Source organism: Anarrhichthys ocellatus, unplaced genomic scaffold, assembly GCF_004355925.1.
Source record: "Anarrhichthys ocellatus isolate YVR2014 unplaced genomic scaffold, GSC_Weel_1.0 scaffold24, whole genome shotgun sequence".
In the NCBI taxonomy this organism is placed as follows: domain Eukaryota; kingdom Metazoa; phylum Chordata; class Actinopteri; order Perciformes; family Anarhichadidae; genus Anarrhichthys; species Anarrhichthys ocellatus.
Window position 1 is genome coordinate 8792442 of NW_022280054.1, and position 15221 is coordinate 8807662.

Sequence of the window (15221 nt, forward strand, 5' to 3'; positions counted from 1 at the left end):
GAGAGAGAGAGAGAGAGAGAGAGAGAGAGAGAGAGAGAGAGAGAGAGTGAGAGAGAGAGTGATAAGTCTGGGCTTCTGCACTGCTGTTGCTCGCTCCAGAGTGGGGGACATTCTCAAGCCCTCAATAGTTTATACAGACCATAAACATCTGGGCTCGAAGGCTGAGTAGGGAAAAAGGAGGTCTGGAGAGCGCTCTCTCGTTCTCTTTCTCTCTCTCTCTCTCTTTCTCTCTCTCTCTCTCTTTCTCTCTCTCTCCCATTTCTCCCCTCACAACATTTTTATTGAGCTCCCCTTGCATTAGTTCCTTCTATTGGCAGATTATCACTGGTGCACAGGGGTTCAACAGCCTGGCTCTGCGCCCTTTACTGTTAGCTGTCTGCAGTTAGCCACCATTACAGAGCAGTCTGCGGCTGCTCTCTTGACTGCTGGGGTTCAGGCACTTAGCACAACAGGAATGTATGTACATATCACATTAGCATAAGCTGCGGTGGATAATAAGCAGTTGCTATTTGTGCAAACACTGAGATGAGCTCAGCTGTAATTAAAGCTAGCTGCTCAGAGTTGTATTATAATTGTGATTGCAACCCAATCGTCAGTTAAGAATGTCAATTTTGGGGCAATTCTGCAAAACTTTGAATTTCAGTCAGTGATGTTTTTGAAAAGTTAACCACACACAACTTGTAACAGTCCTGGTACTGGGCTTTTTGTCGTAGTTTGTTTCCTATTTTAGTTTGAAAGTCCTCTCCTCTTGTTTCTTGTTTGTAGCCCTGCTGTCACCTGTACCTCGTTATCTTATGTAATCTTGTTATCCTTGTGTATTTAGTCTCTGTGTTCCCATTGTCTTTTGTCAGTACGTCTGCGTTGTCTTCGCGTGGAGTTTTGTTCACCTGTAACTTATTGCCTGTTGTTAGAGCCTGTTTTTAGATTCTTGGCTATTTTCTTTGTATCCGCCGGTCTGAATCTGCGTTTGTCCTTTCTGCCTGTTTTGCTTCATGCATCGCAACATTCAGCAGAGAAGACACCAGTGGGGTTGAGTTTGCGGTGCTGTTCCAAAAAAGCTGGACGTAGTCTGTGGAAATATTGGATTTGACTGTTGTTTTTGCTTTGGCAAATATATTCCCACTTGAGTAATTAGTAAAGTAATGTAAAATAAAATAAATACTCAAGCAACTTCCCCAACACTGCTAACAAACGATTCATTTTTAACAGTTGAGGCCATGACAAATGGACTTGTTGCAAATATCTATCGTGCACTATGGAAGACTGGTATGAAGATGGCCAGTGGTGCAACTTAAAAGGATGACTTACTGTTGGCTGGAGCCCAGTGGGCTGCCTCGAGGAAGCAAAATTCCCAAAACTGGGTGACTGAGACCCTCGGTTTGTTGACAAATCTCAGACCACATGTTTGAGGCAGCGGTGTCGTATAGCTCCGCAGAATAAACAGCAGGGGCCTGATGGAGGTCAATCACAATGCTGAACAAGCCCCAAAACATCTCAATATTATGGGCGTGCAAAAACTGGAAGACGGGGCCCTTTTTGAAGGAGCCATCAGTCATAGGAAGGAGAGAAAAGAAAATTGTTTGTGGATGTTATGTAATCTTACAGACTCTGAGCAGATGTGACTGGAGAGGGGAAGAGAGAGTGAGGGTCTTAAAGGCTGAACACTGGCCAGTTCTCCCTCTGTGCTGTCAGATTACCAGGACATGTTTGTTTTCTGAGTGAGGAAGAAGCCGTCCAAATAAATAGGCAGCACAGCCAAGACTCCCTCCACCAAACTGTCAGCTGTGGGGTCTTTCTCTCTCTCCTCTCTCTCTCCCCCTCTCACTCACTCTCCCCTACTCCGTCACTAACTCTCACTCTCGCTCGTACAGCAGCCCTGAATTTCTCTGTGGGATGATTTGAGGTTTTCTCAGCAATGCTGCCTGTCTGGGTCAGGCCACATATGTGGCACACAGCAGGAAAAGGGTTAACAGCCCCCTCCTCCCCTCCTCCCCCTTTCCCTCTGATTTTTCTGTGCCGTCTGTTCATCTTTCTCTTACACTTTCTCCCTCATTCCAAAGCTTTTGGTGGCTCGCTTGCCCTCGTGCGCTTATACACTCTGCGTGTGGAATTATTTTTGTACGGGGAGCTGCGTTTGATTGCTGTGCAGGGACCCATGCCTCATACAATGGCTCCCCTGTTCTGAGGCCCCCAGGTTTCTAAACTAGACCCAGAGCCTTGGGGGTGCTGTGGAGTCGGTAGATTGGGAGGGGTGGAGTGTTGGGAGGTTAGAATACATTTGTGGAGCACCCCACTCTTTCCCCCCCCCAGCCACCCCCTAAAAAAACAGACCCCTAGTCTGCCATCATGGGCCCCTTCATCCCCCTAACCCCACCGCTAGTAGCACAGCAAGTTAGGAACGGGTCTTTCTTCGAATCTCAAGCACATCACAAATTTATTTTTGCTTTTGGAGTTTTTTTGTTCTTTTTCAGATTTGCGCATTCAAAAAATGTATCTTCCTTACACAGCAGCTCTCCGTAGCCGTCTCGCTGCTAAAGCGTTTCACTCCCCATGCAGTAGCTGTTCTTGTGTTTTCACTGTGCATTTCTGGCTCTGTTTTTCCACTCGCTGATTTATGCCTGGGGGCAGCTAAAATTAAGAGAGCATTTTGGTGCCGCTCAGGGTGCCTGAATAAGTGGAGGAATGCGGCGCAGAGTTTTGCTCCATAAGGTGAAATGAATAGGCGGCCATATGCAGACTCTTGCCTCTCTGACTTTATTATTCAGGAATCGGGTTTTGCAGTTAAAATGCTGACAGGCAATGGGGTTTGTCCTACATTTAAATGGCTGACTGTGTGCTGGGTTTGCTTATTTAGGACTAGATTTATGTATCATGAATTTCTTTATTTCTGAGATTATTTTTTAAGACAAAACTTGAACACAATTCAAGAAATGAAAATGGGTCCATAGTGCTGCTTGTCAGTGATTGAGCTGAGCCTACTACTGCCACCTGCTGGCTTTTGTTATACAGTACCTTTAAGCTTTTAAATATTGTTTAATGTATACCTTTAATCACTTGATGATGTTGTGTTAGAGTTTATAAAAAATTGTATATTTCTTATATAGTTTTTGATATGGGAGTTTTAGTCGTAATTTGTCTGTAGTACAGGGCGGATGAGACATTGTTTTGTCTTACTATGCTCTCTTTTGTCTCACTTCATTACAGGTAGCTCATCATTATCCTACAACACGCCATCTCACACAGACCCATCCCCACGTCTGGTTGCCAAAGAGGGTAGGGACACAATCTTTTTTTTCATCCTTTGTGCTTTATCTTAATATCCATCTGTGTGTGTGTGTATTTGGGCTGATGTAACTGTAATATCAGGGGAGCACAGTGAGATTGTTTGACTACCTAAATAGAAGAATGACAAAAACACTGCTTCACAGTACCTGCCAGCTTCAGACAAGCAGATACAAATGGATACACACAGAGCGCACACACTTGATGATACAGACCACTTACACAAATCCAAAGCACATGCAGTAACCGGTTTGCCAAAGCTCTGTGCAGGTGCACCTTTTGTGTTGTTTCAATAACAAGGGCCAAGCTGCTGCAGCAGACCCTGCCATTCAGAACTGCTACCTGAACGCTGTGACGCATAATAGCTCAGAGGGGACGTGTCAGAATAGAGGCGTTTTAACCAGAAGACAAAAGGAGTGTGCTGATGAGTTCAATCTGCAGCAGCATGGGCGAAAACAGACGGTGAATGTGACGATTGTGGGGGAGAAGAGGGGCGTATGAAGTGTGAATAAGGTTGTTTGACAGGCATCAAGGACAGGTGCGGAAGCAAGTACATGTGTGGTAAACATGGCAGAAGAGCCTGCTTTAGACGAGACTGGAGTGGAAAGAAGTGTATAGAAGTCTGTGTGTTAACTCACCACTTGTCATTTTGCACTTTTACACATTTTGCACTACAGAATAGATAGATGGATAGATATATATGTTATTCATCCCCAGGGGGAAATGTGTTCAATGCCATCTCTAAGTGTTACTTACATTGTTTTTTTATGAGATTACTTTCACAAAATGTTCTAGTAATATACCACTAATTCAGTTTTTATTCATCAATAAAATATCTGTACATTAGTTGAAGTTATTTTACTTGTTTTGAACTCAACTTTACTAAAAAATGTTATTCATGTTTGTTTAATTCTTTCTATTTTCAACATATTAACCGCTCTTTCGAACGGGAAGAATAGGTCACCTTATGTTGACTTTTGTCATGGAGAGTTTTTTTTTTTTTAACAGTGCATAATATTTCCGTAGTTAATGTAAACATAAAAAAAACATCATTAAAATGGATTTCTTTGTGTTATAAGTTGAACTGCTTGGGTGAATGTTTTTCACAGGTGTCTTAGCTAAGACAAAAATATCCAGTTCGCTCATCGAATCAGCATTTATATTTACAAACCTGCAGTAAAGTATAAATGCAGCAGCCAAATGAGACCTGTTGCAGTGTTGGTAATGTTACACCAGCGAAATTCTTTCAAAAGCCAAGCTGAGTTTCTGAGAACAACGCCCACAGCAGCACTGGATGAGTGTCTCTTTCCTCCGGATGCCTTTTCACTCTACAAACATTATTTTGTGCTGACACAACACCAGCTAGGCGAAAGCTGCCCTGCGTATCAGTTAAAAAAAAACAAAACCACTACACATCCTTTACATCGGCTATATGGTGTCACCACCAGAGACGGGAGAAAGGACTGCAATAACAGCGATAGCCTTGCTCACAGGATGAGGGGCCCTATCGAGGCAGGAGGAGAGGAAACACTAAGTCTGATAAGTGTCCGAGAATGCCCTCTGCCTCTCTCTATCTGCGCCAGTGGTGAGCGTTAGCAGGCAGCGGACTTGTTCTCTCCAGGCTTCAATACCAATAGAGCAATGGGCAGGCCAGATAAGATTCTGCTCAGTCACCCCCGACCCCGGTCTTCCTGGTTCTCAGTGCCAGGTATTTGGACTGGCAGGAATACACGGTCACTCCCTTCAACAGCATTTCCCTTTCACAAGAGGTGACTTCTATAATGGGCTCCTGTAACACTGGTTGTGCCTCCTCTCGTGTCCTGTGATCCCGTAGCCAATGAACAGCGTCTAGCTGAGGGAAAGCCTGTGTCTCCTACAGGGTGACTTTTCAAGAATTCGGGAACACGACCAACGTATCAGATTGATACCCGTCCAATTTTAAATGGATCACTTTGTTTCAAGTTATTTACATTCATCCTAAAGTTCAGCAACAACAATGTTTTGCAATTGCAAATACACAAGAACTGGTACTTCGGGCTTGATTATTGAAACCATTAACCACTAAGTGTAGACTATGTAATTGGCAGGTATGCTAAACCACATGCACACTGTCTGCTTCACACAAGTTTGAAATTCACACATTTTGGCAAATAACTACACCCAGTCATCTACATTAGACATGTCATTCAAAACTAAGTATTTTTGTGTTGTTTAATGCTTGAAATACCACACTCAATTATCCATCACCAAATGACCACACCTGAAACCAATTAGATTACTTAGAAATCACAAGCAAAAGGATTCCAGTTTGCTGCCTGGTGCGCACAACAATGGAGGCTTATTTTGGAGAGAGAATTGGATGACTGTAATGGCAATATACTGCATTTTCAGTTATAATAGTCTATTTTAACAGCATGCTACACGTTTAAAATGCGAGATAGTGTTTAATACATCAGTGTGTAGTTGACATGTGGAGAGAGCTAAACATGTTCTGTTTGTGTGTAAAGTTAAGATGCAAAAATATATATATATTTTTTTATTTTTTTATTTTTTTTAATGAAGTTTATGGAATTTGGGGTAGATTTTTTTTTTATTTTTTTTTTTTAGTGTGTAATAGTTTTGACAAACAGTGCCCTAGTTTCGGAATTATGTGCATGATGAACCAGATTTGAATATCACTAAGTGCTGCAAAATTAAGTGATATAGTGAAATAACATAAAGAAAAAAACCTAGAGATCGGGGGATTGTGACTCAACAATAAAATAAGTCTTTCTCCACGGATAAGCCTTCTCAAAATTTCCTCAGATCAGCATTGCCAGATGTTCAAGTTCATATTGCCCTTCAAGAACAGTCAAATACCATACAGGCTCTTTGGGGTAGAGTAAGCACGAGCATGCAGCAGGAGACCACCCTTAATCTGCTCCAGACTCTGTGGTGTAAAATGCAATGTTATGAATAAAAGAGAGCATATAAAACACGGAATGCTGCAGCTATGAAAGGGTGTGTGAGTATGTGTGTGTGTGTGTGTGTATCTAAAGTCTATGTATTTGTCTGTGGATGTGTGTGTGGGTGGGTTCCTGCATGTCTTAATGCAGCATGTGTTACAGTGGGTATGTGTTTTGTTTGTGGTATTATCTCTGTGTTAATGATTGCATATGATACGGCGTTGTTTCTCTGCAATGAGTCTTCCATTTTTAGCTTCTGTTTAGGTGCTGCTATGGACTTTTGGAATTTCATAATTTGCAGTGTGGGCATTCATATTCTCCTCTGCATCTCTCTCATCTCTTGCCAAGTAAAAGTGGCAATACAGCTGGAAGTGCGGCATTATGTGTACAAGCTGTCCTACATTTATGACTTTCAATTGCTCCCCTTCGCATTTTGAAAATAAAGAAAAAATCAAATGAAAGACGCAATTCTCTCTTAAAAAAAAATATTAACAACAACATTGCACCAAACTTGCATATGCAATAATTATGTTATTTATGTGCAGCAGTGTTGCAGTCCCCTGTTGCTCTGAACAATTTTTTTTTGTTTTCCGTTGCTTCTCTGTCTCCTGTACTTCTTTCTCCTCCTCTTATGGCTCATCTGTCACACAGATGGCTTTTTAAAGCACCTGTATTACAGTATAAAAAAGTTTGCCCTGTCTGGGTCTCTCTCTCCCTGGATCAGACACTCTACCTCCCTCTCCTCTGTCTCTCTGTCTATCTCAGCCTCTCTACTCAGTTGTTCTCTCTCTCTCTCCGTCTCTTGCCTCCCGCTGTCTTTCTCTGTCTCTTGGCCTCTCTGTCTAGCGCTCGGGCCTTGTTTTGACTAACGTGTCTTGCAGTCGAAGTCTCCCAGGAGTGTGCACCACACCCCAGACCAGAGTGGAAACTGGCTCAAGTCGCAGTCAGAGCGAGGCCTGGAAAAATGAAGGGGGTGGGGGGGTGGGTAGGTTGTTGGGGAAGAGCCGGCTCTGTGCACTTTCAGGTCTGCCTTTGCGAGTACCCCCGACCACTTGGCCTTTGTATGTTTTGCATGTGCTGCTCATTCCTTCTTCTGCACTTATACTTCCCTACATTTCACTCACTGTAATTTGCTACCAACAACAACAACAACACCATGGGTATCTACAAGACGTGGATGAGCCCATATTACTGGGCATCTCCTCCAGCCCATTCCAGCTGGGCTGTGCAGCGCTTGTTTTCTTTTCAAATTCCAGTTGTGTTTTCGTCTGACTTGTTTTATTATTTTTTTTTCTCTTCTTTCTATTTCAAGCCTTTTTATGCCCTTAGTCACTCTGTCTCCATCCTCATGTCTGCCTCACAATAAAGTCTCTTTCTGTGACTCCCTCACCTTCTTTCTCATCTCTGCTTCATTTGTCTCTGCTTCTCCCCCGTGACCGTCTCTGTTTGTAGCCTCCTCTCTTCACGTATGGAGGTAGCCCCGTTGTGTTTTTTTTTCGGGGTGGTGGAGAGTGGATGGAGGGGGGCTGGCGGTGAGTAGAGGGGAAAAAAGGGCCAGTAAAACAAAGAGAGGTTGTCTGCAGGCGAGGCAGGCAGGAAACGCAAGTCTCCCAGGACTCTCCCCCAGTCACTGCTCCTTGGCTATTCTGCCGGCCCACACCAGATTGAACCTGACAGCCCCGCTGAGCAACGGCAGCCCACTTGTTATTTGTCTCTTTTCTCCCCTTTTCTCTCTATTACACTCTCCTTTCATTCTTTTGATCATATTCTAATTCATTCACTTTTTTTTTAGCTTCGTTGCAAGCTCATATCCTTCAGTTAATTCATCCGTATGGTTTTGGACCATCACTTGTACCGTCTTACTTCTACTCTTTTAGGCTACGGGGACCAGAACCCATGTAGTCATCTGCAGACGGGAATGGGCCTTTGCTGAAAAAAGTTGAGAAATTACAAATTAGTGAAACGATCAAGAGGTCCCCAAGCAAGCAGTCTTGCGATTGGTGGATATTGTGCGCGTGAGGAAAGGGAAAACAAGGCAACAAAACGTCCTTTGAAAGTTGCACAAGACACCTTTTGTCTGGTAGATTATGAAATGAGTAAAACAATGAAACCCGTAGTAGGTTACCAGGTAAACATTGTTTTTATGGTTGCAGAGAGGTAATGGAAAAATAAGGAGTTTGATTTTGAGTATTTTATTATTTGTTGTTTATTTTAAGGAAAACTAAGATGTCAATTTGTCCCAAACCACAGGAGGGCAGTATGGTTCAGTGTTGAGGGATGGCCGTTCACGAGGTGGAAGCTGATAATGAATATTGGTTGATGTCACTGAATGGTCCTCTGGTGTTGCTGTATGAGGTTGTTTAAGTCAAGATTGCACACAAAGTCTTTATGTGTTAGACTCTCATTTGTCTCTGACACGTAGAGGCTGAAAAGCATGCCACTCTTACAATAAGACATCTTTAAAGTTATATCAAATTTATGGACTGTTATATAGACCGGGGTTATATACCATAGGGAACACGCTATTCTTTTTGTCAGTGATTGATGAATAATCATCATGTGAGTTATTGACTCCACTGATTAAAACTCGGTTGAGAATAATTTGAAAAGGCAAACAAACAAACACCTACACATTCAAATACAGACACAGAATGCATTTAAAGTATCAACACACTCCCTCACTTCTGGAATGTCAAACATATTCTAATTATCTATTCATGTGGATAATTAGTCATGCGTATTGTGTTAAAACACAATGCTGTGAGCCACGCCATGCTCATATTTGCACAGGTTTTCTTCTGCTTTGTGGCAGGAGTGTTGAGTCTTGCGCTTCTCCTTCTCTGTAACTTGTGGCTTATTGAAACCACCAACTCATGTAAGCCTATGAGCCCATCTATTGACCAATTAAACCATTTTCTGCTTTACACAGTTTGAAATTTCAAAAGACACATTTTGCAAATAACTGCACACTGTTATCTAAATTGGACACATCATTCAAAACTAAAAGCCTGTGTGTTGTTTGCTAAACAATGCCTCTCAAACACCTCACTCAATTATCAATCACCTGCCCCCAGAGTGCTCATGTGAAACACCTGTAACCAATTACATCACTCGAAACAGGATTCAGCTGCAGCTTGTTCTTTGGTGTGCACAACCATAGATGGCAGTTTGGGAGAGTAAAGTTAGAGGACTGCAATGGTAATATACTGTGTTTTGTTCAAAGTACAACACGGTAACTATATACATGTCATCTTCTCTTAAGAGGAGACAGTATAGGTGAATATGGTTAAAAAATAAATCAATCACCAATAGATATCACCATGAAACGTCCCCTACTGTATGACAATTATTTAATTTGATGTCATTTTTATGTTTAAATAGTAATAACATGTTTTATGTTTAAGCTACATTTTGGTGAATTTACCAGGAAAACAGAGAATAAACCTTTAGAATATTTCAAATTAAGTATTTTCTTTGGCAAGAGATGTAAGATATTTTGTGTATATGTTTTTACGTGAAGCGTTTCGACAGAGAGGGCTTCCGTTTCAGAAATTGTGTTTTAGCGATTGCAAAAAAACTGTAAGATTTAGGGATTGAAACCGCCGTCTTTGATTGTCAATAAGCCTGCGACCACAAAATTCCGCCGACACTGATAGGAAATGGGATTGCCTCTTGATCTTCTAACAGCTTGCTTATCCCAGCAACAACCACCGTCACCGCTGTCTCTATCCGTCGCCCTCTGGAAGAAACTGCTGACAAAAAGATTTGCAGATCATGATAACACTGTGAAAAGCATGCTGCACACAATACAGTGTAAAGTATATCAAGCCACAATATTGTATATTGTATTCTGGTAACTGATTGAACTGTTTAAGCCCGCAATAATACAAACCATCAAGGGTGCTGGCCAGGTGCACTGTGAGTGAAGCAGGGTGTTTTTGAGACATTGCCAGGGGAAGAATACATCCTCTTTTTTATCTGTTTGTGTCAGAGTGATTGATTGTTACTGGAAGCGGTCCAGCTTCACACTCGGTTTGGTTTGAAGCGCAGACACACAGCAGGTAGAACTCATGCAAACTGGGCCAGTTTGGCTGTTTGTCAAGGTTTCATAAAAGCTGCTTGTGCGTGAAGAGGGGTGAGGATGAACATCATGCGCATGTTTTGTCTATGTTGTGTGTCTCTGTTGTACGTTCATTTGCATCAGTCCTTTTATTTGTGGTCAGAGTGTTGCAAGCTGCTCAACCAACTGTAGTCTGTTAAAGATTGTGCCATCTTCTGCATTTAAACCATCACAGTGATCCAAATAAAAACCACATTTCCATGTCCAGATATCCTGTGAAAAGCTTTTAGAACCATGTTTTGATAGATTTATTGATGCCATTTGGCACTGGGCTCTCCTCTTTTGTTGTAAACGTCACATTCCTGTGATAGAACATGAGATGAGACACTTACTCTAGTCTCATACACACAGCAACATTTCGTGATTGTAAATGCACAGAATTCTGGTCGACAGACAATGAATGCATTTCTCACCCTCTTTACAAAAAGCATTTTCCCAAATGGAAAAAATATATATATATGTTTCTAAATAAGTAAACTTTGTCTCCTCTCCTCTCTCTTTGTCAGACCCTTCATATGATGCTGTACGGCGGGCAGGATGGTCAAACAACATGCACAGTGGCAAAGGTGAGGACACAACAAATATTACGTATATTTGACTGGACAACACTGGTATGTTTGCATGGCTGTAACCATACTGAAGGGAGGCGTGACCCTGCTTTTCACCTGATGTCAATTGTATCATCTGGTACTGTGCAGGTTACAGTTTTTTGCAATTGCTAAACCACAATTTCTGAAATAAGGGCCCTTTTTGTATAAACTCCACACACAAAAATCAAAAAACGTACAGAAAAAGCATCTGCATCTCTTACAAAAGCACACACTTCATTCAAAACTATAGAAACTCTTCTAAGAATGTTATTTTTGCACATCTACACACGAACACGAAATAATTAACTATTTCTGCATGCCAACTGCACACTGATGTGTTAAGAACAATACACTAGTAGTTGGCATATTAATTAGCATGCTAATTAAAGAAGAGTATGAACTCAAATGCAATAGAGAAACATCTAAATGTGTTTATTATCAATAGTCATCCCAGTATCAGAAACATTACTTTAACTGAAGAGGGCAGGAATGTAGCTATTTTACTGTCAACAAAATATGGTGTATTGCAATTACAATCCTCTAATTAAGTCTCTCTACAAAATTGGCCTCTATTGTTGTCCACACTTAGGAGCAAACCTGAATCCTGTTTCTAGTGTTCAAGGTCTGATTTTGTAAGTGATGTAATTGGTGACAGCTATTTTCACAGGTGCAGGCGATTGATAATTGATTGTGGTGTTTCAATGGCAGAGTTTAGCAAACAACACACACAGGCTTTTAGTTTCGAATGATGTGTCTGATGTAGATAACTGTGTGTAGTTATCGGCAAAAGGTGCTTTTTAGAAACTTTGTGGTTTCAATTATACTGCCACAAGTACCATTTTTGTGCTTTAGCAATGGCAAAAAAATACTTTAAAAAAACAACACTGTAAAACACGTTTTTTTTCAAAATGCTATTTGAAGTCCACTTCACTAGAGGCAGTTCAGACATCTACAGAGTCTAGACAAGTAGGACACACTCCTAAAGATAACCGCTTCTGTTGTCAAAGCAGGAACAGTCAGTCAAAAGAAGTCAGTCCAGCCAACAACAACTGCCTTATTCACTTTGGCATTCAAGATGTGAAACCTGCTTATCTGTTGCCACCCTACTTGTTATGTCTGTGTCTCTCTATTATCCTTCACTGATTGCTTCTCTCTGTGCAGGTTCACCGGTGGTTACTCAGAATGTGACCAAGTCCACTGAGCAGCCCAGACCTCAGCCAGGTAACGGCTTACCGGGTGTCTTTCTTGAACTTGTAGTATAAGCTAACGTGTCAGCATGAAAACCAACTTCACTTTGTGCCAGTTTGTGCCCTTTGTGCCGAAACATGGCCGAGAATGATTATTCTATAAGAGAATTGTATTGTCTGAGCTCTTTGCATTTGCTTCTTTCACTGTTGCATTGTTATAAATTGGTTGTAGGTAGGCTTAATATGTAACAGTCTATGTAAGCATGCAAATATCAAGACAAGTCAGGAAACCGCTAAAACAATTGTTTACACATAGTTCACCAGCAATTTAATAATATAATGGACTGTTTGGAATACAGTCTACCAACAAGCTTTGAGTGTTTATTAGTGTTTGTAGTTTTTTTCTTACCACTCAGCAACACATCTATTAGCATGTGTAATTGGTTTTCCCGGACAGTTAATTATTTAGAGGAGCACAATAATCCAAGCACACTAATACAAGACTTTACCACATAATGCTCTTTTGTTTTGTCATTGTTTTGCATATCGTGTGATTAAAATCAAAAGAGGATTGTTTTGAATTAGTATTATATCAGCAGCAGCTCAGTGAAATGTTTATTTTGTCTTCAGTCTTACATATTATTTAGTGTGGGTTACATATTGTTATATCACCAAGGTAATCAGCTTGGAGACCAACAATAATTTCCTTTTGTCCGCAGATCCTTACCAGATTCTGGGTCCCACCAGTAGTCGCCTAGCCAATCCAGGTACGATTTTGAACACGCTGTGGTCTTTACGATGCATCTGCTGTGAATAGGCAGTTTTTGTGGAAGTACCTCAAAAATGTCCTTTCATGCAGGCTGAATAGATAATGAGTTGTCGAGCTGTGAACGGTGAATGACGACACTCTTGGATGAGGTTGCATCGTTAAGCACTGTTTGTGTATGTGTCCACCATCAGGTTCAGGTCAGATCCAACTGTGGCAGTTCCTCCTGGAGCTCCTGTCCGACAGCGCCAACGCTGGCTGCATCACCTGGGAGGGCACCAACGGCGAGTTCAAGATGACTGACCCGGACGAGGTGGCGCGGCGCTGGGGCGAGCGCAAGAGCAAGCCCAACATGAACTACGACAAGCTGAGCCGTGCGCTGCGCTACTACTATGACAAAAACATCATGACCAAGGTGCACGGCAAGCGCTACGCCTACAAGTTCGACTTCCACGGCATCGCTCAGGCACTGCAGCCGCACCCCACCGAGTCCTCCATGTATAAGTACCCCTCGGACCTAGCCTATGTGCCTTCCTACCACACCCACCAGCAGAAGGTCAACTTTGTATCCCCACATCCTCCATCCATGCCCGTCACCTCCTCCAACTTCTTTGGACCCACCGCTCCATACTGGAGCTCGCCAACTGGAGGCATCTACCCCAACCCAAATGTTCCCCGCCACCCGAACACCCATGTGCCGTCCCACCTGGGTAGTTACTACTAAACACCCCACTGTGACCATCCACCACCCTCTACAAACACCAACAACAAAGCCCACAATTGATGACCTGCACCCCCAATGCCTCCGACCCGATGAAGACTGAGTTAGAGGCTGAGATAGAAGCATTTGTCCTCTGAAAAAATCTTGCTCGTAAATGGATGATCAAATCTAAGGATTCTTTTTAAATTTTATTTGTAAGAATCTATAAACAACTGGATTCTATGGTCCAAAATGGAATACTACTTACCTTTACCAGACTAGCAACTATTCGTTTATGCTTTTTTGATGCGCGTCTGAGTTTCCTACTTTCCAAAACATCCCCAAACAAAGCAGGACAGGAGAACAACTTGAGTCTGTCTCCCTTCTCGCCATGCTTCAGTGCCAGACATGGGCCTATTTTTTATGGGTCTCAATCTACATCCTCCTCAGTACATTATGTACATTACGCTTTAAGCATCTGACTTTCATGCTTGTTGGGGTTTTCTATTCCCACCACATCTAGCCTTCTGTTTCCACTGTCTCCGCCTGTTCGTCTGCAACTTGTTATGTGTGTGTGGAGAGTCTTCTGGAATTCGCTGGACAAGAAGGAGCTCTCAAAGAGTTAAACTTTTCTCAGCACTGAATGAAATTTGGCAACTGGAATATGCCATTCACAATTTTATTTATCCTCCAAAACTGGAAAGCTAGAGAAGAGTAAAATTCCGGAGAAGGAAGCGCTGTATGTTTTGCTGGCCTGGGTCAACTTAGTTACTTTAAATGCTTTCTGTGTGTTGTGCGTGTGGAGCTCAAGATGGGCGACGTGTACAGTTGACTTGACTGTGCTGGGGAAGCTGAGTCGAGATGTAATTGAAGTAATTTGCAACAGTAATTCAACCCAGGTCAGATGTTTTCAGGGGGCCACACACTAGGCTATTAAATGTTTGCCATGTTGTTGCCTTTCAGCCATGCCATTTCCAGATGTTTTGTTGCTCGACCATGTCAGTATTAATGTGAATGTCTTCTGGTTTGTGAAACACGTAAAAGGGACACCCTGCAGCAAAATCAAAATTTGTCAGATCTTTTTATTTTGTTTAACTAAGAAAAATCCCTCATCCTTCACACCATGTATGCTGCACACGTCTTGATCTAAAACATGAAAGTGCCTTATTTTGTAAATGCGATTATGTAGCTGTAATCTACACAATAAGACTATGTCTGGATGTACTGTTTTATCCAAAGTGCCTGACAGTGTATCCAGTTTTAGTATTCGGCACACTGAGAAACTCTCACAGTGCCTTAACTGCTGTTTTATACCATATGTTCTATTCATTATAGACAAAACAGCATTACATGATAAAATGCATATGTAATCATCACCTCCATGTCTCACCATAAATCTGACAATTTTTGATTTTGAAGTGCATCCTGTGAATAACGGCTGCCATAGTGTCTCCTTCTTCTTTGTAGGCCAGTCAGGACCTCATAGGTCAGCACAGAGAAGTGGCTTAGCAGTAAGTCATGTTAAAGGTGCAAGATACGAGATTGGGAGCATTTTTGATTGACTCTCAACATGGCGACGCCTGAGCCAGGGGCTTGTAGCTAACGGTGCTAACAGCGCCAACAGTACAAAC

At 42.1% G+C, this 15221-nt stretch overlaps 1 protein-coding gene across 4 annotated transcripts in view; it reads left to right on the forward strand.

The window, feature by feature from the left end:
* fli1 (Fli-1 proto-oncogene, ETS transcription factor) overlaps nt 1–14588 on the forward strand; it is a 30998-nt gene extending 16410 nt beyond the window's left edge. For all 4 annotated transcript variants that reach the window (XM_031860823.1, XM_031860824.1, XM_031860826.1 and 1 more), the window contains 5 exons: nt 3205–3273; nt 10854–10913; nt 12099–12158; nt 12844–12891; nt 13085–14588. In XM_031860823.1, the coding sequence (XP_031716683.1) occupies nt 3205–3273; nt 10854–10913; nt 12099–12158; nt 12844–12891; nt 13085–13614 (767 nt within the window). In that variant the 3' untranslated portion in view covers nt 13615–14588. The remainder of the gene's footprint in view (nt 1–3204; nt 3274–10853; nt 10914–12098; nt 12159–12843; nt 12892–13084) is intronic.
* The last annotated feature ends 633 nt before the right edge of the window (nt 14589–15221 follow it).